The sequence below is a fragment of the Hemitrygon akajei genome, chromosome 8 (assembly GCF_048418815.1).
Source record: "Hemitrygon akajei chromosome 8, sHemAka1.3, whole genome shotgun sequence".
Taxonomy (NCBI): Eukaryota; Metazoa; Chordata; class Chondrichthyes; order Myliobatiformes; family Dasyatidae; genus Hemitrygon; species Hemitrygon akajei.
In genome coordinates this window covers 70,307,179-70,330,564 of record NC_133131.1, presented here as the reverse complement: position 1 = coordinate 70,330,564, position 23,386 = coordinate 70,307,179, and the positions used below count along the sequence as shown (strand labels likewise).

Here is a 23,386-nt window from a genome sequence, read left to right as displayed (position 1 = left end):
CCCTTTGCACCCACGCAATATTTTCCTTTTCCCTCATCTACTGCTTGAGCAGTCACCGACTGCCTCAGAGCTGAACTGTAAGCAAGCCACGTCGGACGCTGATATCCCGCAGCGAGGAAACATTAAGCATACCACTGAGGGCTGTAATTAAATCTTGTACCAGGAGACAAAAGCCATGCCTTCTGAGTCCAAAGCTAAAACAAATGTTTTTGCTAATGTAAACCATGAAGGTAATCCAAAACAGTATTATTAAACAGGTTTAAAGGAATGGGAAAGAAACAGCACACTTACCATGAGTTGCTTTGGGATTACAGCAATGCTCACTCTTCTGCGGGCTGTACTCTAGGAGAGAAGGGATCAGCGTGACTGGCAGCTTTAGAGCTAAAGCAGTGAGCTACGATAAATGCAAGAAAATCTATCACTGTTTCTGTGCCCTTTGCTAAATAAACCCAGGTAATATTATTAAAGGAGATGCCTCAATCTTTAACTCCATTACCTACAGAGCTGCTTCATAAAACAAATACTCATGCAAAGTTGAAACAAAGTTGACCTCCCCAATGCTGTCCAACTATATAATACTGAACACCACCCCCCTCCCATTAACGCCCAACTCACCCTGTGTTATCTAAACTAAATTACAAACTGTTTGCACAGGACCTTTAGCCAGAGCGTGGTGAATCTGTGGAATCTATTGCCACAGGCGGCTGTGGAGGCAAGACATTGGGTATATTTAAGAGAGATTCTTGATTAGACTGGGAATGAAGGGATAGGAGGAGATTGGGGCTGAGAGGGAAATGGATCAGCCATGATGAAATGATGGAGCAGAGTCAATGGGCCAAATGGCCTAATTCTGCTCCTATATCTTATGGTCTTTTGGTCATAAGGACCTCAATAGCCTCAAGGAGCTATATCCACAGAACAAATTCTCACTGGCACATATTTACTTCTGTCCATTATTTCGTATTTCCTTATGAAAAGGGGGCGCAGACTCATCACACTGGCTATGCTGGTGCTCAGAATTTTCATTCTCCCTGTAACTGTTTTTCCCCACATGCTTACCAATTCCATCTGGCTCTCCCACCACCCAACTGCAAATCTTGGGCCATTTAATGTGGCCAATCAGCCCCACCAACCCACGTGTCTTTGTGATGTGGGAGGAGACCAGAGCACCCAAAGGAAACCCAAATGGTCGCAAGGAGAGCCTGCAAACTCCACACAGACAGCACTGAAGGTCAGATTGAACTCTAATGACTGGGTCAATGAGGCATCAGCTTTAACCATTGTACCACTCTGCCACTATGTTGGTTCCTACTGGAGCGTCCAAGTCAAAGCAATTCAAGAGGAAGCAGTATTTTAGCTGATGATGTGGCAGACCTCAGCGACAGACTAACATGATCTCATTGAAACCTACCGAATGCTGAAAGGCCTCGACAGAGTGGACGTGGAGAAGGTGTTTCCTTTGGTGGGGGAGTTTAAGACCAGAGGACACAACCTCAGAGTAGAGGGGCGTCTATTTAGAATGGAGATGAGGAGAAATTTCTTTAGCCAGAAAGTGTTGAATCTGTGGAATTGGTTTTCACAGATAGCTGTGGAGGCCAAGTCATTGGGTGTACTTAAGGCAGAAACTGAAAGGTTCTTGATTAGTCAAGGCATCAAGGGATAAGAGGAGAAGGCAGGAGATTAGGGCTGAGAGGGAAAATGGATCAGCCATGGGCCAAATAGTCCAACTCTGCTCCTATACCTTAAGGTCTCACAGCCTAACTCCAACTTGTAATTGTGCAGACTGACCCCCAGTGCCTGCGCTAATCAAGGGACAAAGCTTTACATGCAAGTCACAAACAACTTTGTGTCACATAGTCTGTCGATTTTTCAAATCTAATTTTAATCAATTAGATCTGAAATGACTTGCATAAATTAATTCTAAGTATTTATTTGCACTCCTACATTATTTTTCACAGTATTATCTCCTGAATGTTGACTGAGTTTTGACTTGCTCTTGCTGGTTCCAGGGGTTTGTGTAGACACATGGTGGGACGAGGGGAAATGCCTGATGGGGAAGGTGTCAGTATAGGAAGGTATATGTCTATGACTGCTGGCAGGAATGATCAGGTAGAAGGCAGACTTGATGGACAAGCAAGTGTTTTCTTAATCGTTCCCCTGTCCTCTGTTTGGCAACCCCTTTATAAAACTGGGTTGGAACTTGCCGTGGAGTGTGGGACAACAGTGAGTAATCACAGTGGCGTTTGTTGGTGCTGGGGCAGGAGATTCCTTGCAGAGGGGGTTTCAATAGGAGGAATGGGTAAAAGATGGTGTGCCTAACTCCAGCAGGTCAGGCATGGCATCTAGGAGAGAGACGAGGGAGAATGGCGCTGCAACAACCTCTCACTCAACGCCAGTGAAACCAAGGAGCTGGTTATAGACTACAGGAGGAGGGAACCGGAGTCCCGTGAGCCAGTCTCATCGGGGGATCAGAGGTGGAGAGGGTCAGTATCATTCATCTCCTTGACGTTATCATTTTAGACAACTTGTTCTGGGTCCAGCAGGTAAGTGACATTACATTCCAGTAAGGGCATGGAAGCACTTCAACTTTCTTAGAAATTTGTACAGATTTGGCATGTCGTCTAGAACCATGGCAAACTTCTATGGATGCACAGTGGAAAGTATCTTGTCTGGTCTCATCACACCCTGGTATGGAAACATCAATGCCCTTGGTCGGAAAAGCCCACGCAAGGTAATGAATGCAGCCCAGTCCATCACAGGAAAAGCCCTCCCCATCATCGAGCACATCTGCTAGGAGCGCTGCCACAGGAAAGCAGCGTCCAACATCAAGGACCCCACCATCCAGGCCATGTTCTCTTCTCACTGTTGCCATCAGGAAGGAGGTACAGGAGATCCCACACCACCAGGTTCAGGAAAAGTTATTACCCCTCAACCATCAGGCTCTTGAACCATCGTGAATAATTTCACTCACCACAACACTGAACTGATTCCACAACCTTTGGACTCAAGTTCCAAGGACTCGGCAGTTCATGCTCTCAATATTATTTATTATTTGATGTTTCTTTGTATTTCCACAGTTTGTCCTTTGCACGTTGGTGGCTTGTTCATCTTTGTGTGTAGTTTTTCATTAATTCTATTGTATTTCTTTCTATCTACTGTGAATGCCCGCAGGAAAGTGAATCTCTGGGTTGTGTATGGTGACACATGTCCTTTGATTATAATTGAAGTTGCTTCTCTTTCACTCAGTTAATGAATCCACTGTTCTGCCTTTAGACCAAGTCTGGATTTCAGTTGCTATTTATAAAGGAACTGATGCAGGACTGCTGGAAAACACTGTATATCTTCTCATGCAAAGCAGAGCCAGGAAACTTTCCTCACCAGGGATTCAGTTACATCCAAATCCATGTTTCAGTGGGGAACTCATCACTCAGCAGTAGAGCAAGACAACAGAGCCTGTGGACTGTGTGATGTTCACATCAGGCATGAAACCCTCCTCTGAACCATTTCGACTGAAGCTATCAGCTCGATGCACTAGAATGGCAGGGTGAGGAATTACTAGAATCACACAGCAGGATATTAAGTCAAGGAGTTTCACAGAAATAATGGGGGTACAAAGAGATAGACTTCTCCTTTATCTGCGCCTGTTTCTTGGACTTCATTACAAGAGTTGTGATTAGTTCACCCAAGTTTACCAGGTTGAAGTCTTGATGGGAAGATCCCTCTGATGCTAGCTTACCTGATGTATCGCTCTCATCATTTGGTGCTTATTTCGGAAGTCAGCATCATCTGCAAGAAAAGTGAACACAGCCTAGTGATGCACCGTCAATAACTCTCGGAGACGGGAGGCGAACGATAGGCTTTTATTACCAGCAAAACGGAGCACAGTATCTCGGAGACTGAGGGGGGAGCAGTGCCTCCGATCGCCTTTATACCGGGGTCCGTGGGAGGAGCCACAGGAGCAGTCAGCAGAGGGGCGTGTCCAGACAGGTATACATAGTTTACCACACCTAGTCCATCATGAAGACACGAGCCTTCCACTGACACCTTTCACACTTCCCACTGCCTCGGGAAATGATGCACCACCCCTCCCCCACCCCAGTCATTCTCTCTCCTCCCCCTCCCATTGGGCAAAAGATACAAAACTGGGAGAGCACATACTACAGGGCTGAAGGACAGCTTCCATCCTGCTGTTACCTGACTCTGGATTGGACCTTTCACACATTAACAGATGAGCTCTTGATCACCTGATTGTGGCCCTGACACTCTATTTGTCCGCCACTCTGTCCTTTCTCTGTAGCTGTAACAGAACATTTTCACTGGTTTTCCATTGAGACACAGTGTGGAACTTCTGCCCCATCGAGCCACACTGCCCAGCAGTTCCCCGATCGAATTCCAGCCTCGTCACGGGACAACTTACGACCACCAATTAACCTAGCAACCGGTACGTCTTTAGGACTGTGGGAGGAAACCAGAGCACCCGGAGGAAACCCACGCTGTCACGGGGAGAACGTACAAACTCCTTACAGGCAGCAGCAGGAATTGAACCCGGGCCGCCTGTACCATAAAGCGTTGTGCTAACCACTATGCTCCCATGCATTCCCACTTCCCAGTATGCTAATGCTTTTTCCTTTTGTACTGCACTGCAGTGATCTGTCTGGGTGGCAGGCAGAACAAAGTTTTTCACTGAATCTCAGTACGTGTTACAAAAATAACCAACCGACCCGGTTACCTTTGGTGGGAAATGAGGAGAGTGAAGCAGGTCGGTGGGAGTGGGCTGAGTGGCGGAAGATGGGCCGGGTTGAAGTTGAGCCCTTGTCGAGACCGCAGTAGGGTTGTGACCCCTGCTGGTCCTGGGTAACAGTGGGTGTCCCAGGGTTGTGGACCACATCTCCTCGCTCGCTTTTCCCTGCGACAGGCGCCAGAGGACTAGTCAGCCAGAAGTAAAGGGACAGAGAGATGCAGGTGACAGATTTGTAGGTGTCATTAATTACCGTAGATGTCGGATTATAAGCCGCTACTTTTTTCCCATGCTTTGAACAGCATTGAACATAGCGGCTTATAATAAGGTGCGGCTAATAGAAAGTTTTTTCCCATGCCGCCAAAACATTTTGCCTCGTAACAGTAGACCAATAAAATTGATGAGTAGTTCACAGAGGTCCAATGAAATTGTACGATAAATCAAGCGCACTTCACAAATTATTGTAAATCAGCCATTTGTACTCACCCTCATCAACATGGAAAACACTCGAAGAAAAGCATATGATGCAGCTTTTAAGTTAAAGGCAATCAATCTGGCGGTTGAACAAGGAAATCGAGCTGCTGCGCGTAATCTTGGCATACATGAATCGATGGTGAGACGGTGGAGATTTAATTTGGGACTGCCGCTTCAGGTCAGGAATGGCTCACGTGATATTAGACAGCAGTACAAGGGAGGGAGGGAGCGAAACTGAGGATTCCGCTGCACCGAAACTACTAGCGATTCAGTAAACAAAAAAACAGTAAAACTCGTGTGTGAATGGTATCGGGCCAATAAGGACACAAGTGTCCGATGTTACCAAATACCGGTAGGTATAACAAAGTTTAGCCTCACCAAATATGTGTAGCGAGGGTTTGGTTTGGGGGAAAAAGGAGTATAAATAAGAGCAGAATGTAAGGGGAAGGCAAAACGCGTTCTGCAATAAAGCCACGCTGCACTGTAATCCGGTGTTGGTTGTCTCTCTTCCAAAACGAACACAGGGCAGAATTTGAAGCCCAACACGTGTAATATCTTTCTGTGTAAATATCTCATATTACAAGCGGCCGAAAATCCGGTGCGCCGAAAATCCGGTCCGCCGGAAATCCAGTGCGCCGAAAATCCGGTCCGCCGGAAATCCAGTGCGCCGAAAATCCGTTCCGCCGGAAATTCGGTGCGGCCTAAAATCCGAAGCGGCCTGTATAATTTAAAAAATGATTTTATTTCTAAAATTAGAGCCAGCGGCTTTTAATCAGGTGCGCTCTGTAGTCCGGAATCTACGGTACCTCGTTTGTCCGTCCATGATTTTTGGGAGGAAGTAATGTAGAAGAGGCATCCAGTCCGGTAACTGTCTGGGACACTCCTTAATTATGGCCCTCTTCACTTCAGAGAGTCTTTGGAATTTCTGGAATATTGACGCTCTTCCTCCCATTGGTGAGAAGTGGTCCTTACCTCTCATTTCTCCAAACTGCCTGTTCCTGGCATTCTGCTGGATGGTACGCCTCATCTCCTGCAGCTCTGCATGTTCCTTGGCATGTAAACACTTCAGGTTCTCCACGTGTCGGATCATCACCTGCATTCCCTGGCTCACTCGGGCCTCCTGCAGGACACAGCACAGATTAGGGGCTGAATTCCACAACCTAGGGCTTCCGCTGCGGAGTCAGGCTACAGTGAGCACTTTGACGATTGTCAACACGAGGTGTATTTATGGTCCATATTTCTACCAGGTAGAGTAATTTCCCTAGAAGTAGTATAAGCTGGGTGGAGGGTGGGGGAGATACGTCTCTACCACAGGGGTGTAAGGTGCTCCTTCCCTCCACCAGCCACAGGTCAGCATTGGGCAAGCGTGGCACCTGCTTAGCCCCCTGATCAGGGTCATGTGAAGCCACGGGATCAGGTGGGGGATGGTCGTATGAGAAGCTGGTGCAGATCACAAGTCCTGGTTATTCGACCACTGACGCCAGGAAGACTATCTTTGAAAAGTATTGGATCACCCATAGTAGCTGGGATCACCCATAGTAGCTGGGGTCACCCATAGTAGCCGGGATCACCCATAGTAGCTGGGATCACCCATAGTAGCCGGGATCACCCATAGTAGCTGGGATCACCCATAGTAGCTGGGGTCACCCATAGTAGCTGGGGTCACCCATAGTAGCCGGGATCACCCATAGTAGCTGGGATCACCCATAGTAGCCGGGATCACCCATAGTAGCTGGGATCACCCATCCTGTAAAGACACTGCCCGAAGAAGGCAATGGCAAACAATTTGTGTAGGAAAATTTGCCAAGAAGCATCATGGTCATGAAAGACCATGATCGCCTACACCATACAACATGGCACATAACGAATGAATGAATCTATTTATAAGGTACGTGTTCCAACTATCTGTGTCCACTGTACAACCATATCACTGAAAGCTCACACCCAAGGTATTCATATTGGGCTCAACTCTTTCTGAGCTCAACTTGTATGCAAGGACTTAAAAGTTTATTCCAGCCCTTAAGGAATTTACTTGTGTTTCCAAGTAAATTTTGAAAAATAGCACCAGGATCTCTGGATCTAACAGGGATCTAACAGAAACATCCATTCTGTGTTTCCAGGGAATATCAGGGATATGATCCTGGGATTGAGTTCCCACAGCGTGTTAGTGATACCACTTAAGTTTTGGACTCCTGGGACTGTCAATTTACAACTCTAGTTGTGTGCCCTTGGGACTATTAGGTACCCCACTCTAGATCTGGGTTGTTGGAACTATTAATTATAATGATCTAACTTTGGTTCCCTGGAACAATCAGTGATACTGTTATAGTTGTGGGTCAATTAGCCAAACGCTCTGTTTTGGTTCCCTGGAACAATCAGTGATACTGTTATAGTTGTGGGGCAATTAACCATACGCTCTGTTTTGGATGCCTGGGACAATCAGTGATACCACCATGCTTGGGTCCCTAAGACAGATGACAGAACAAAGCATGTAATTATAGACCCTGCACGGGATCTGTGATATGTGATTGACACGGTAATGGTGCAGTTGTGTGACTTGGATAATATCACTCATTCACCTCAGGTGTACATACAGATTGTTGATGCCCAGGGACAGTTTAGAGAAGCAGTGAGGTCATTAAACTGGAACTGACCTGGTGCAATGCACCCAGTAGCTCGGCGTGGCTGGTCACCCGGGTGATGGAGGCTTCCAGGACCTGAAGGTACTTCTCCAGCTCTTTCAGAAACTTTTGCCGTCGTCCATCCATGCAAACTGCTCCTAGTTTCTGCACAAAATCAATCACAGCCTTCAGCTTCGTATTGTCCTTATCTGGATTGGCACAGTTGCACTTTACCTGCAATGTTAAATTCAGCCCCCAAATCCAGTGTCTTCATCCTCCCATCTACCCCAGATCCATTGCTCTACTCTTTCCCTAGCATCTGCCCCTCTACCCGAAGCTAAAGATTCATTTCCTCGGTGTCTATTGCCCTCTCTATCCCACCTTTGGAGTTATTTTTCCAAATGGCTAGAGTCTCCTCTACCTCCAGCTCCAGATTAATTTTCTCAGCAACCAATTTTTTTTCTCAACTGCCCCCCCAACCGAGATTAATTTCTCCAATGATTACCATATTCTCTCTACACCATCTCCAGATTCCTCATCCCATTGACTACAATGTTCTCTCTTCCTCCAGCTGAAAGTTCCTTTCTCCTCAGCCTGCAGTGTTCCCTCTACCCTAAGTTCCTGGCTCCTTTCCTCAGAATCTGTACTAGGACCATCTTCCCCCAGCTCTTGACTCCTCCCTCCCCTAACCTGCACCTTCTGCTTGTAGCTCCCAGTACCTGCAATGTTTCCTTGCATTCCTCGAGCTCCTTGTGGATGTTCTCTTCAGCCACATCTCGGGCATGTTCCTCCACCTGGAGCCTTTGTTTCAATGTGAACATGTCGGATTTGAAAGCCAAAGACAGGTGTATGAACGCCGACTTGGGGGGAGAAACAGAGAATTCTCCGCTGAAGGAATCGGGAAACTGGGTTGGAGACCTCTCTCCTGCTGGCCTGTTGGAATGCTCATTGCTACAAAGCTGATGTGGCAGGGCTAGGAGAGCGAGTGCCTTACAGCTCCAGTGAGCTGAGCTAAATCCTGACCTCCTGCACACTCTCATCACAATATGTGAGGGCTTCCTTCAGTTTCCTTGCACGTCTCAAACACATTTTAATTCCACTTCCCATTCCCATTCTGATATGTCCATCCATGGACTCCTTCACTGTGTGATGAGGCCACACACAGGTTGGAGGAACAACACCTTCTATTCTGTCTAGGTAGCCTCCAACCTGATGGCATGAATATCGATTTCTCAAACTTACGGTAATGTCCTCCCCCTTTCACCATTTCCCATCCCCTTTTCCCTCTCTCGCCATCTCCTTGCACACTCATCGCCTCCCTCTGCTGCTCCTCCCACTTTTCTTTCTTCCCTGGTCTTCTGTCCTCTCCTGTCAGACTTCCCCTTCTCCAGCCCTGTATCTCTTTCACCAATCAACTTCCCAGCTCTTTACCTCATCCCTCCCCCTCCCAGTTTCACCTGTCACCTTGTGTTTCTCCCTCCCTTCCCCCCCCCCCCACCTTTTAAATCTCCTCCTCGTCTTTCTTTTCCAGTCCTGCTGAAGGGTCTCGGCTCCAAACGTCGACTGTACTGTTTCCACAGATGCTGCCTGGCCTGCTGAGTTCCTCCAGCATTTTGTGTGTGTTGCTCGGATTTCCAGCAGCTGCGGATTTTCTTTTACCACATGAGGGTTGGTAGGTTCGGTTAATTAGCCCTCTGCAAATTGCCCCTGGGGTGCAGGTAGGTGGGAAGAGTTGACGGGAGTGTGGGGAAATTGAAGAAAATTACGGAGAAACGGGATTGTTGTGTGAGGCAGCATGGACTCAAAGGGCTCCTTATAAATGTGATTAAATTATCCTCCTCAATTATATTTTGATATCAAAAAGGCCCTTACCTCTACTTCTTTGTCAGTGCAGAATTCCCTGCAAAATAAGGAAATGTAGAGTTTATTTTGTATGTTCCTGTGGCATTTGGGCCATGGGAAAGAGCACCGCTAATCACAACTGATCTACAATGGATTTCCACTAGATTACAAGAGCATTATCATAGGCTTAGACAGAGCAGCAAATTAGCACACAGGCCTCTCCACTGGCACGCAGGTACCGGACCAAACAGTGGTTTTCACTGCTGGCTGATTCTGTGCTTGTGTAACATCACTGGCCATGATTTCCCTTGCTTTACAGCAATAACTATACATGTGAGGAGACTGAAATTGTCCTGGTTATACCATCTTTTTATAACAAAGTTTGGACTAAATTCAAGAGTACCCAAAATTAGGAGAGAAATAATGCCGTTAATTCAAGCCAGCTTTGTTCTGCCTGCCCAGTTCAGTGTCTGGCTAGTGGTAATGACTTCACTGAGTGAGTTAGAGAAGGAGACTTTGTCTCTGTTTGTTGGAATATCTCTTGTCTGTAGTGGAGTCAGCCAGGGAGAGAAGAGAATCTTGTACTGCTCTGTAAGAGTCCCGGTGAGGGAGGAGGCTACAACACACAAATGATCATTGACTGCATCAAGGAAGTCATCAGTGATTTGAATGTTGGGTGGAATATTAAGCATTGGAATTGGTGTAAAACACATTGGATTAGTCACCATTTAACACACAATTTTTCATCCCATTTGTACAGGAATTTAGTGATCTAAATGGTGGAGCAGAATTGATGGGCCAAACTGCTCAATTCTGCTCCCATGTCTTATGTAGACCAAGTATAACGTGTAATGTTGCTGGTTGTATCACAGAAAGGAGAAGTGTCAAACTGCTAGAGACAAGAAGCAATGTGGTGTATGTGGTAAAATAACATTACACACTGGAGCAATAAGCAGATGAGAGAAAGATTTTTCAGCATCATTACTATATAAAGTAATACTAGGAGTGCAGCAAACGGTGTACATCTGGATACAGCCAGGATACAATATTGTGAATACCACATTCAGCGTGTCTGGGAATTTCATGCTATCAAGTATTTGAGAGTGCATTAAGTGCACAGTAGCATAGTGGTTAGCACAACACTTTACAGTACCAGTGACCCTGGTTCAATCCCGCCACTGCCTATAAGGAGTTTGTACGTTCTCCCGGTGACCATGCGGGTTTCTTCTGGGAGCTCCAGAGGTTTCCTCACACAGTCCAAAGACATACTGGTTAATAGATTAATTGGTCATTGTAAATTGTCCTGTGGTTAGGCTAGAATCAAACAGGGGGAGTGCTCGAAGCGCCGATTCCGTTCTGTATCCCAATAAATAAATAAATTAGAGATCAGTACAATAATTTATCGGACCATGACACCTGATTTCACTGCCTACCTCTTGAAAAGGCCCAACCTTTTCAAAATCGACACCTCATCCACGGAGTTGTTGAGTGGTTCCTCAGGAGCACTGTCTATGTGAGTGAGATCACAGGGTGGTGTTAGAGACAAAGCGTCCGTCCTCCATATCATTACATGTTAAATAATGCTGAGATTTATTACTATGAATACTCTACGGTACTTGGGGGTGGGAATCTTGTGAGTTTTAGTAAGTGAATTTAATATCAGGTTGAGTTGAAATCAATTGAATTCCAATGTAACAAGTACTTTTCCTTCAACTTTTTTGTACCTTTTTTTCTGTTGTGCCAAGCAAATCATTTTAAATAAAGCTAATGACCTAATAAGCTAATCATTTAATAACCCAATACATCTTCATTAAAATAAATCTGAATAACATTCAATAATATCCATGTTAATGAACTACTTTTCAATAAATCTATTGTAAGAATTCAATAACTCTTCCTCCTGCCGTGCCTAACTTCAGGGTCACTGTATCTGAATGAACCAAGGGAGATCTCTTTGCTTCTGCTCCCTCCCACAGACACAAGCTACTGTTTAACGTTATCACAAAGAACAATCCGCTGTTCGAGCTGCATCTGTAGGAGGAAGGGGAACGTCAACATTTCAGGTGAAAAGCCCTGCATCACTCCCAATGCTGGGTTTTGGCCTGAACAGGGCAACAATTCCTTTCCTGCCAGAAATGCTACTCAACCTGCTGAGATCTCCCAGCAAACCGTCTTTCACTCCACATTTTAGCATCTACATCTCTTGTGCCTCAGTTTCCTGCTTTTTATTTAGGTTGATTGTCTGACTGGATTCCTGCTTTTGGGTTAGTCCACACAGAGTAGGTGCCGGGATGAAGATACGTCTCTACCAAAGGAGGTGTAGGGCACTCCTTCCCTCCACTAGCCTGCAGGTCACCCCCGGGCAAGGTGGAGCACCTGCTTAGCTCCCGATCAGGGCCATGTGAAGCCATGGGATCAGGTGGTGGATGGTCGTATGAGCAGCCGGTGCAGATCACAAGTCCTGGTTATGTCACCACTGACGCCAGGCAGACAATCTCTAAAGAGTATTGATAATGGCTGGGGTCACCCATCTTGTAAAGACATTGCCCAGAAGAAGGCAATGGCAAACCACTTGTGTAGGGAAACTTGCCAAGAACAATCTTAGATGACCATGATCACCCTCGTCATACGACATGGAACATAATGATGATAATAGCACTGAATAACTTAGTGAGTGCAACATCTAGCGTAATGCATAAAAAGCCACCAATAATGCCTCTGTACAGGATGAATTATAGATGGCCTGATTAAACTTTTCCCCATGAAAGCATGTCATTGAATTAAGGGGCCAAAATTTGTGCATCGTCTTGAATTAGGGAATCTAAGGGAGGGTTGAGCGGCAAATAGGAACAGTCTCCCAGAATACTGAGAAAGGTGTGGGGATTAACAAAAGGGCTTAATTAACATTCAACATAACAACTTTTAAGACAACTGAAGCAAATAAAGGCAAAGCCCCACAATTTTTGCAGCAGTCTTCAATTTTCCGATGGTTCTGCTCTCAGATTGTTAGCTGATCAGGTTCTCCCAGAATCTGAGGTGCTCAAGGGCATCAACAAGTCCCAGGATTTGCTGATCCCAGTGAGGAGGTCCCAGGACTGTCCCAGGATGTCCCTGTGAGTACCTCGGCTGGTCACAGAACAGTACCGGCACTGTGCTGTGCAGACTGAAGGCCATGGACTCTAACTAACGCGTATGAAGACTCTCACATTAGGTTCCCAAACATCCAATATGACAACAGTGGTGGACACACATGCACTGGAGGGGGCTTCCTGTAGTTGGATGGCCTGGATTGAGGTGCCCTATTAGAGTGTGCATGTACATGCCCAGATACAGGTGACCATGAGTCTGAGGTATGGTTTCCTAACATTCGGTATTAAGCAAAGGCTCCATGGAGGTCACTTGTATAATCACCTGACTGTCTATTGTCTATTTACTTCCACTTTTATCATTCATCTTGTTTTTGCACCTCTTATTGGTAGATCATGCTTTCATTATCTTCCGTCAGCCAGCAAACACAACTGCATGTTATTTAAACTTGCATGTCAATAGACAATAGACAATAGGTGCAGAAGTAGACCATTCAGCCCTTCGAGCCTGCACCACCATTCTGAGATCATAGCTGATCATCTACTATCAATACCCGGTTCCTGCCTTGTCCCCATATCCCTTGATTCCCCTATCCATAAGATACCTATCTAGCTCCTTCTTGAAAGCATCCAGAGAATTGGCCTCCACTGCCTTCTGAGGCAGTGCATTCCACACCCCCACAACTCTCTGGGAGAAGAGGTTTTTCCTTAACTCTGTCCTAAATGACCTACCCCTTATTTTCAAACCATGCCCTCTGGTACTGGACTCTCCCAGCATCTGGAACATATTTCCTGCCTCTATCTTGCCCAATCCCTTAATAATCTTATATGTTGCAATCAGATCCCCTCTCAATCTCCTTAATTCCAGCGTGTACAAGCCCAGTCTCTCTAACCTCTCTGCGTAAGACAGTCCTGACATCCCAGGAATTAACCTTGTGAATTTACACTGCACTTCCTCTACAGCCAGGATGTCCTTCCTTAACCCTGGAGACCAAAACTGTACACAATACTCAAGGTGTGGTCTCACCAGGGCTCTGTACAAATGCAAGAGGATTTCCTTGCTCTTGTACTCAATCCCCTTTGTAATAAAGGCCAACATTCCATTAGCCTTCTTCACTGCCTGCTGCACTTGTTCATTCACCTTCAGTGACTGATGAACAAGGACTCCTAGATCTCTTTGTATTTCTCCCTTACCTAACTCTACACCATTCAGATAATAATCTGCCTTCCTGTTCTTACTCCCAAAGTGGATAACCTCACACTTAATCACATTAAACGTCATCTGTCAAGTATCTGCCCACTCACCCAGCCTATCCAAGTCACCCTGAATTCTCCTAACATCCTCATCACATGTCACACTGCCACCCAGCTTAGTATCATCAGCAAACTTGCTGATGTTATTCTCAATGCCTTCATCTAAATCGTAATCGTAAACAGCTGTGGTCCCAATACCGAGCCCTGTGGCACCCCACTAGTCACCACCTGCCATTCCGAGAAACACCCATTCACCACTACCCTTTGCTTTCTATCTGCCAACCAGTTTTCTATCCATGTCAATGTCTTCCCCCCAATGCCATGAGCTTTGATTTTACCCACCAATCTCCTATGTGGGACCTTATCAAATGCCTTCTGAAAATCGAGGTACACTACATCCACTGGATCTCCCTTGTCTAACTTCCTGGTTACATCCTCGAAAAACACCAATAGATTAGTCAAGCATGATTTACCCTTGGTAAATCCATGCTGGCTCGGCCCAATCCTATCACTGCTATCTAGATATGCCACTATTTCATCCTTAATAATGGACTCTAGCATCTTCCCCACTACTGACAGGTCGATAGTTCTCTGTTTTCTCCCTCCCTCCTTTCTTAAAAAGTGGGATAACATTAGCCATTCTCCAATCCTCAGGAACTGATCCTGAACCTAAGGAACATTGGAAAATGATTACCAATGCATCCGCAATTTCCAGGGCCACCTCCTTTAGTACCCTAGGATGCAGACCATCTGGACCTGGGGATTTGTCAGCCTTCAGTCCCATCAGTCTACTCATCACCGTTTCCTTCCTAATGTCAATCTGTTTCATTTCCTCTATTACCCTATGTCCTTGGCCCATCCATACATCTGGGAGATTGCTTGCATCTTCCTTAGTGAAGACAGATCTAAAGTACTTATTAAATTCTTCTGCCATTTCTCTGTTTCCCAAAACAATTTCACCCAATTCATTCTTCAAGGGCCCAACATTGTTCTTAACTATCTTCCTTCTCTTCACATACCTAAAAAAGCTTTTGCTATCCTCCTTTATATTCCTGGCTAGCTTGCGTTCGTACCTCATTTTTTCTCCCCGTATTGCCTTTTTAGTTAAGTTTTGTTGTTCCTTAAAAATTTCCCAATCATCTGTCCTCTCACTCACCTTAGCTCTGTCATACTTCCTTTTTTTTAATGCTATGCAATCTCTGACTTCCTTTGTCATCCACTGTGGCCCCTTTCCCCCCTTTGAATCCTTCCTTCTCTGGGGGATGAACTGATTTTGCACCTTGTGCATTATTCCCAAGAATACCTGCCATTGCTGTTCCACTGTCTTTTCTGCTAGGCTATCCATCCAGTCAACTTTGGCCAGCTCCTCCCTCATGGCTCCATAGTTTCCCCTGTTCAACTGCAACACTGACACCTCCGAGCTGCCCTTATCCTTCTCAAATTGCAGATAAAAGCTTATCATATTGTGATCACTACCTCCTAATGGCTCTTTTACTGCGAGATCGCTTATCAAATCCTGTTCATTACATAACACTAAATCCAGAATAGTCTTGTCCCTGGTCGGCTCTCGTACAAGCTGTTCCAAGAATGCATCCCGTAGGCACTCTACAAACTCCCTATCCTCTGGTCCAGCACCAACCTATTCTCCCAGTTCACCTGCATGTTGAAATCCCCCATAACTACTGCAACATTACCTTTGCCACATGCCAATGTTAACTCCCTACTCAACTTGCACCCAATATCCATGCTACTGTTTGGTGGCCTGTAGACAACACCCATTTGGGTCCTTTTGCCCTTACTGTTCCTCAGTTCTATCCACACAGACTCTACTTCTCCTGACCCTATGTCCCCTCTTGCAAAGGACTGAATCTCATTCCTCACCAGCAGGGCCACCCCACCCCCTCTGCCCACATTTCTGTCCCTACGATAGCATGTATACCCTTGTACATTCATTTCCCAGGTCTGATCTCCCTGCAGCCATGTCTCCGTTATCCCAACAACATCATAGTTACCCATTCGCACCTGAGCTTCAAGCTCATCCGCCTTATTTCTGACACTTCATGCATTCAGATATAGAATTTTTAGCCCATTTCTCCTCTCTCTGTTTGAATCGCCACCTATTGTGCTTAACCTAGCTCCCCGAACTCCCATCGGGCTATACGCCCCTAGAATTTTGTTGTCCTTCCTAAATTTACTTATTCTTTCTGCACAGCTGTTCTCAGCAGGGACAGAGCAACGCAGAAAGAAGGCCGGTGCCAAAGCGAGGGTTCAGAGGAAGTTCACGAGAATGATTCTGGGAATGCAAGGCTTGTCGTACGAGGAGCGATTGATGGCTCTGTGCCTGTACTTGCTCAAAGTTAGAAGATTGAGGAGGGATCTCTTTGAAATGTTTCAAACGTCAAAAGGCCTAGACAGAGTAGAGGTGGAAAGGATGTTTCCCATGATGGGGGAGTCTAGGACCAGAGGGCACGGCCTCAGGATAGAGTGACATCTATTTAGAATAGAGATGAGGAGGAATTTCTTTTGCCAGAGAGCGGTGAATCTGTGGAATTCATTGCCAGAAGCGGATGTGGATGCCAGATCATTGGTGTATTTAAGGCAGAGGTTGATAGGTTCTTGATTAGTCAGGGCGTGAGAGGTTATGGGGAGAAGGCAGGAGACTGGGGCCGAGGGAAATGGATCGGCCATGATAGAATGGCAGAGTAAACTTGATGGGACAAATGGCCTAATTCTGCTCCTATGTCTTATAATCTTCCAGTCAAGGAAGTTCATCCGAATTGGTATAAAGAGGAAGAACAGAGGAATATGACGGGAAATCGGGGTGTTCAGACAAACCTACCTTCCCCACTCTCATCACTGTCTCTGACTTGCTCATCGTCAGGTGACCGGGACTCACTTTCGATGCTGTGGCTTGCTGGAGTTAGGTCAGCTTTCTGGAATGGTTAATGAGAACATATGAGTCCATATGATACCAGGTGTTCTTTCCTGTGGGTACTTTTCCAGCATAACAGTCAGTCATTCTAGAAGTAGATCCCTATTCACCTCCCCTAATGATTCATAGGCTACCACTGGGGAATTAATGGGCTCCATTTCTACAGGAGTACATAAATCAGAAAATACCGAATGGGGTAACTATGGTAACAGTACTGCAATGAATGGTGTCGATAAAGGTCAGTTAATATGAACAATTACTCACTGACTTCCCCTGCCTAGTTACAATGGTACCGAATCAGGATGTCCAATGCCCAACAGTTGGTTTTGATGGGCTCGAACTATCCATTGTTTAATAGAATAATGCTGCACAAATATCAACAGAAGCACTTACTTGTCAGTTTCCAGAGAGAATCTTTTAGGTGGCCTCCTGCAGTGAAACTGATAGGCTGAGTTCTATGTAGGAAATGGTGTCTGATTACCGTAGGGAGGCTACACATAAACCGTTTTATTTATTTTTCCTCGAGACTGGTCCTCATTTGAATTTAGCAATATTTATGAGAACTCTTGTATGTGAGGGACATCTGTAACTCACATGGATGACGGGGAGCCTTCGTGCCCAGGTGACAAGTAGGATATCTACTCTTCTGACTCTTCGTGGTTCTGCGGAGCGAAGAGGATTTGCACTGACACACAAGGTCAAGTGTGCATGACACCAACGTCACTGTTTATGGCGGAGGGTTCCCAACTCAGTTAATGGTATAAAAAGGGTTGGGAACCCTGGTTTATAGTTTTCCTTCCAACTACCTGAGAGTTGGCTGTGGTGTAACTGTGCACAGGTTGGACTTTATTGCTGACAAGCTCAGTGTCTGTCTGCAGGCCAGACATGTGGCACAGCCCATGCACCAATGGCGTGCAGTTCAGCAGGCCTGCCGAAGATGTCGAATGGTATAACTTGCAGCCACAACTTGCCAGTGAGCGAACAGTGGAAGGTCCAGCTCATTAAGTCAGAATCAGAATCAGGTTTAATATCAGTGGCATAAGTCGTGAAATTTGTTGTTCTGCGGCGGCAGTACGGTGCAATACATGATAATAAAAACTGTAAAGTACAGTAACTGCTTAATAGAACCAAGGTGTTTGTTCTCTAGTTGTTCTCTGGGTAATAAAGCTATTCGTGGCTCTAGGATCCCATTAAGTAACTACAGACTGTGGCCTCTGATGTAAGGTAACACAGGGATCTTACAGAGGTTCGATGTAAGGATGAACCACCTCTCCCATTATTCACCCACCAATCCCATCAACTACCTTTTGGAGCACTTGAATTGGTTTATTGTAGTTTAACAACCATCGTTAATCATTTAGACCAGAAGAACATAAGTTAAAGGGCAGCACTGTAGCATAGCATTAGCACAGTGCTTCACAGTACAAGTGACCAAGGTTCAATTCCCTCCGCTGCCTGTAAGGAGTTTTCACGTTCTCCCCGTGACCACGTGGTTTTCCTCCGGGAGCTCTGGTTTCCTCCCACAGTCCAAAGACGTAGATTAGTAGGTTAATTGGTCGTTGTAAATTGTCCTGTGATTAGGCTAGAGTTAAACAGGGGGTTGCTGGGGGCTGGAGCTCAAAAGGCCGGAAGGACCTGTTCTGTACTGTATCTCAGTAAAAGTCAATACAAACTGTAGATATAGGAGCAGAATCAGGCCATTCAGCCCATCATGGAAGATTTAAAAAGAACACCGCCATATCCAGCGGGCAGCGGAGTGAACGGGTGCAGAGTGATAGGGCTTTGGCTCAACGGGCTTAGGCGGAAACGGGAAGAGGCTTTCTGTGACCGTTGAGTCTTACAGTAAAGTGGTAGGTTACAGGTTTATTTATTTAGAGCTAACAGTAGCATTAGAGGTTTGCATTTAGGTTTAGTGTTGTGCCTGGAGTGCCAGATGTGGGGACCTTGGGAGACTCCCAGCCTCCCCCAGGATTACATCTGCTCCAGATGCAATGAGATGAAGCTCCTTAGGGATCGTGTGAGGGATCTGGAGCAACAACGATGACCTTCAGCTAATTAGGGAAAGTGAGGAAGTGATCGATAGTACCTATGGAGAGATAGTGGACAGCACCTCTGTGACAGTCCCCCTCAGGAATCGATATATAGTTTTAGATACCGTTGGAGAGATTGACCTGACAGAGGAAGACCACAACGAACGGGACTCTGGCACACTGCCCAGTGCCGTGATCAGGAGAGCCAGGAGAAATGCCGTCATTATAGGGGATTCCATCCTGAGGGGAACAGACAGGAGATCCTGCGAGCCGGACAAGGATATCCGGATGGTGTGTTGCCTCCCTGGTGCGAGGGTATGAGATATCTCGGATTGGGTCCAGAGTATTCTCAGGAGAGAGGGCGAGCAACCAGAAGTCTTGGTACATGTTGGTACCAATGACATAGACAGAAAAAGAGAGGAGGTCCTGAAGAAAGATTACTGGGAGCTAGGAAGAAAGTTGAAAAGTCTGACCTCCAGAATAATAATCTCAGGATTACTGCCTGAGCCACGTGCTAATGATGGTAAGAATAGCAGAATTAAGCAGATGAATGTGTGGCTAAGTAACTGGTGCAGAGGACAGGGCTTCAAATTCTTAGATCACTGGGATGTATTTTGGGGAAGGCATGACCTATACAGAAACGATGGGTTACACCTGAACTCAAAGGGTACTAATATCCTGGCGGGATTGTTTAATATAGCTGTTAGGGAGGGTTTAAACTGAGTTGGCAAGGGGAAGGAAACCAGGGTGTTAGGGTCGAGGAAGAGGAAAATAGAAATAAGTCAAGGAAGTCCTGCTGTTCAGGAGGATTTAAACTAATGTGGCGGGGGATGGGAATAAGTGCAGAGAGACAGAGGGGTGTAAAATGAGGGTAGAAGCAAAAAGTAGTAAGGTGAAGAGTAAAAATGGCAGGCAGGCAAATCCAGGGCAAAAAGCAAAGAGGGCCACTTTTCAACATAATTGTATAAGGGCTAAGAGTGTTGTAAAAACAAGCCTGAAGGCTTTGTGTGTCAATGCGAGGAGCATTCGTAACAAGGTGGATGAATTGAATATGCAGATAGTTATTAATGAATATGATATAGTTGGGATCACAGAGACATGGCTCCAGGGTGACCAAGGATGGGAGCTCAACATCCAGGGATATTCGATATTCAGGAGGGATAGATAGGAAAGAAAAGGAGGTGCGGTAGAGTTGCTGGTTAGAGAGGAGATTAACGCAATAGAAAGGAAGGACATTAGCCTGGAGGATGTGGAATCGATATGGGTAGAGCTGCATAACACTAAGGGACAGAAAACGCTGGTGGGAGTTGTGTACAGGCCACCTAACAGTAGTAGTGAGCTTGGGGATGGCATTAAACAGGAAATTAGAAATGCGTGCAATAAAGGAACAGTATTTATAATGGATGACTTCAATCTACATATAGATTGGGTGAACCAAATTGGTAAGGGTGCTGAGGAAGAGGATTTCTTGGAATGTATGCGGGATGGTTTTCTGAACCAACATGTTGAGGAACCAACTAGAGAGCAGGTCATTCTAGATTGGGTATTGAGCAACGAGGAAGGGTTAGTTAGCAATCTTGTCGTGTGAGGCCCCTTGGGTAAGAGTGACCATAATATGGTGGAATTCTTCATTAAGATGGAGAGTGACATAGTTAATTCGGAAACAAAGGTTCTGAACTTAAAGAAGGGTAACTTTGAAGGTATGAGACATGAATTAGCTAAGATAGACTGGCAAATGATACTTAAAGGGTTGACGGTGGATATGCAATGGCAAGCATTTAAAGATCGCATGGATGAACTACAATTGTTCATCCCAGTTTGGCAAAAGAATAAACCAGGGAAGGTAGTGAACCCATGGCTAACAAGGGAAATTAGGGATAGCATTGTCCAAAGAAGAAACATGCAAATGAGCCAGAAAAAGCGGCACACCTGAGGACTGGGAGAAATTCAGAGTCCAGCAGAGAAGGACAAAGGGCTTAATTAGGAAAGGGAAAAAAGATCATGAGAGAAAACTGGCAGGGAACATAAAAACTGACTGTAAAAGCTTTTATAGATATGTGAGAAGAAATAGATTGGTTAAGACAAATGTAGGTCCCTTACAGTCAGAAACAGGTGAATTGATCATGGGGAACAAGGACATGGCAGACCAATTGAATAACTACTTTGGTTCTGTCTTCACTAAGGAGGACATAAATAATCTTTCGGAAATAGTAGGGGATCGAGGATCTAGTGAGATGGAGGAACTGAGGGAAATACATGTTAGTAGGGAAGTGGTGTTAGGTAAATTGAAGGAATTAAAGGCAGATAAATCCCTAGGGCCAGATGGTCTGCATCCCAGAGTGTTTAAGGAAGTAGCCCAAGAAATGGTGGATGCATTAGTGATAATTTTTCAAAACTCTTTAGATTCTGGATTAGTTCCTGAGGATTGGAGGGTGGCTAATGTAACCCCACTTTTTAATAAAGGAGGGAGAGAGAAACCAGGGAATTATAGACCGGTTAGCCCGACATCGGTGGTGGGGAAAATGCTAGAGTCAGTTATCAAAGATGTGATAACAGCACATTTGGAAAGCGGTGAAATCATCGGACAAAGTCAGCATGGATTTGTGAAAGGAAAATCATGTCTGATGAATCTTATAGAATTTTTTGAGGATGTAACTAGTAGAGTGGATAGGGGAGAACCAGTGGATGTGGTATATTTAGATTTTCAAAAGGCTTTTGACAAGGTCCCACACAGGAGATTAATGTACAAACTTAAAGCACAGTTTTGGGGGTATAGTATTGATGTGGATAGAGAATTGGTTGGCAGACAGGAAGCAAAGGGTGGGAATAAATGGGACCTTTTCAGAATGGCAGGCAGTGACTAGTGGGGTACCGCAAGGCTCAGTGCTGGGACCCCAGTTGTTTACAATATATATTAATGATTTAGACCAGGGAATTAAGAGCAGCATCTCCAAGTTTGCGGATGACATGAAGCTGGGCGGCAGTGTTAGCTGTGAAGAGGATGCTAAAAGGATGCAGGGTGACTTGGATAGGTTAGGTGAGTGGGCAAATTCATGGCAGATGCAATTTAATGTGGATAAATGTGAGATTATCCAATTTGGTGGCAAGAACAGGAAAACAGATTATTATCTGAATGGTGGCCGATTAGGAAAAGGGGAGGTGCAACGAGACCTGGGTGTCATTGTACACCAGTCATTGAAGGTGGGCATGCAGGTACAGCAGGCGGTGAAAAAGGCGAATGGTATGTTAGCATTCATAGCAAGAGGATTTGAGTACAGGAGCAGGGAGGTTCTACTGCAGTTGTACAAGGCCTTGGTGAGACCACACCTAGAGTATTGTGTGCAGTTTTGGTCCCCTAATCTGAGGAAAGACATTCTTGCCATAGAGGGAGTACAAAGAAGGTTCACTAGATTGATTCCTGGGATGGCAGGTCTTTCATATGAAGAAAGATTGGATCGACTAGGCTTATACTCGCTGGAATTTAGAAGATTGAGGGGGATCTTATTGAAATGTATAAAATTCTAAAGGGATTGGACAGGCTAGATGCAGGAAGATTGTTTCCGATGTTGGGGAAGTCCAAAACGAGGGGTCACAGTTTAAGGATAAAGGGGAAACCTTTTAGGACCGAGATGAGGAAAAATTTCTTCACACAGAGAGTGGCGAATCTGTGGAATTCTCTGCCACAGGAAACAGTTGAGGCCAGTTCATTGGCTATATTTAAGAGGGAGTTAGATATGGCCCTTGTGGCTAAAGGGATCGGGGGTATGGAGAGAAAGCAGGTACAGGATTCTGAGTTGGATGATCAGCCATGATCATACTGAATGGCAGTGCAGGCTCGAAGGGCCAAATGGCCTACTCCTGTACCTATTTTCTATGTTTCTATGTTTTCTATCGAGTCTGCTCAATCATCATGGCTGATCCATTTTTCCTGTCAGCCCCAATTTCCTGCCTTCTCCCCATACCCCTTCATGCCCTGATTAATTAAGAATCTTTCAACCTCTGCCTTGAATATACCCAATGACTTGGCCTCCACAGCCTTCTGTGGCAATGAATTCCACAGATTCGCTACTTCTCATCTCTGTTCTAAAAGGATGCCCCTCTATTCTGAGGCTGTGTCCTCTGCTCTTAGACTCTCCCAGCATAGGAAACATCCTCTCCACATCCACTCTATCAAGGCCTATCACCATTCAATAGGTTTCAATGTGGTCACCCCTCATTCTTCTGAATTCTAGGGAATACAGGCCCAGAGCCATCAAATGCTTTTCATATGACAAGCCTTTCAATCCCGGAATCATTTTTGTGAATTGCGTTTGAACCCTCTCCAATGTCAACACATCCCTTCTTGGATAAGGGCCCCAAACCCCCAGACTGCTCACAAACTCCAAGTGAGGCCTCCCTAGCGCTTTACA

The 23,386-nt window shown here is 45.5% G+C and overlaps 1 protein-coding gene across 2 annotated transcripts in view; it reads right to left on the bottom strand.

Annotated features, from left to right (window-relative positions):
- The window catches only part of LOC140731426 (uncharacterized), a 111,186-nt gene that overhangs the window by 43,752 nt on the left and 44,048 nt on the right, over positions 1-23,386 (bottom strand). For both annotated transcript variants that reach the window (XM_073052929.1, XM_073052930.1), the window contains exons 6-13: positions 16,855-16,948; positions 11,109-11,184; positions 9,706-9,733; positions 8,553-8,693; positions 7,867-7,998; positions 6,185-6,332; positions 3,737-3,786; positions 292-342 (exon numbers count right to left, since the gene is read on the bottom strand). In XM_073052929.1, the coding sequence (XP_072909030.1) occupies positions 292-342; positions 3,737-3,786; positions 6,185-6,332; positions 7,867-7,998; positions 8,553-8,693; positions 9,706-9,733; positions 11,109-11,184; positions 16,855-16,948 (720 nt within the window). The remainder of the gene's footprint in view (positions 1-291; positions 343-3,736; positions 3,787-6,184; positions 6,333-7,866; positions 7,999-8,552; positions 8,694-9,705; positions 9,734-11,108; positions 11,185-16,854; positions 16,949-23,386) is intronic.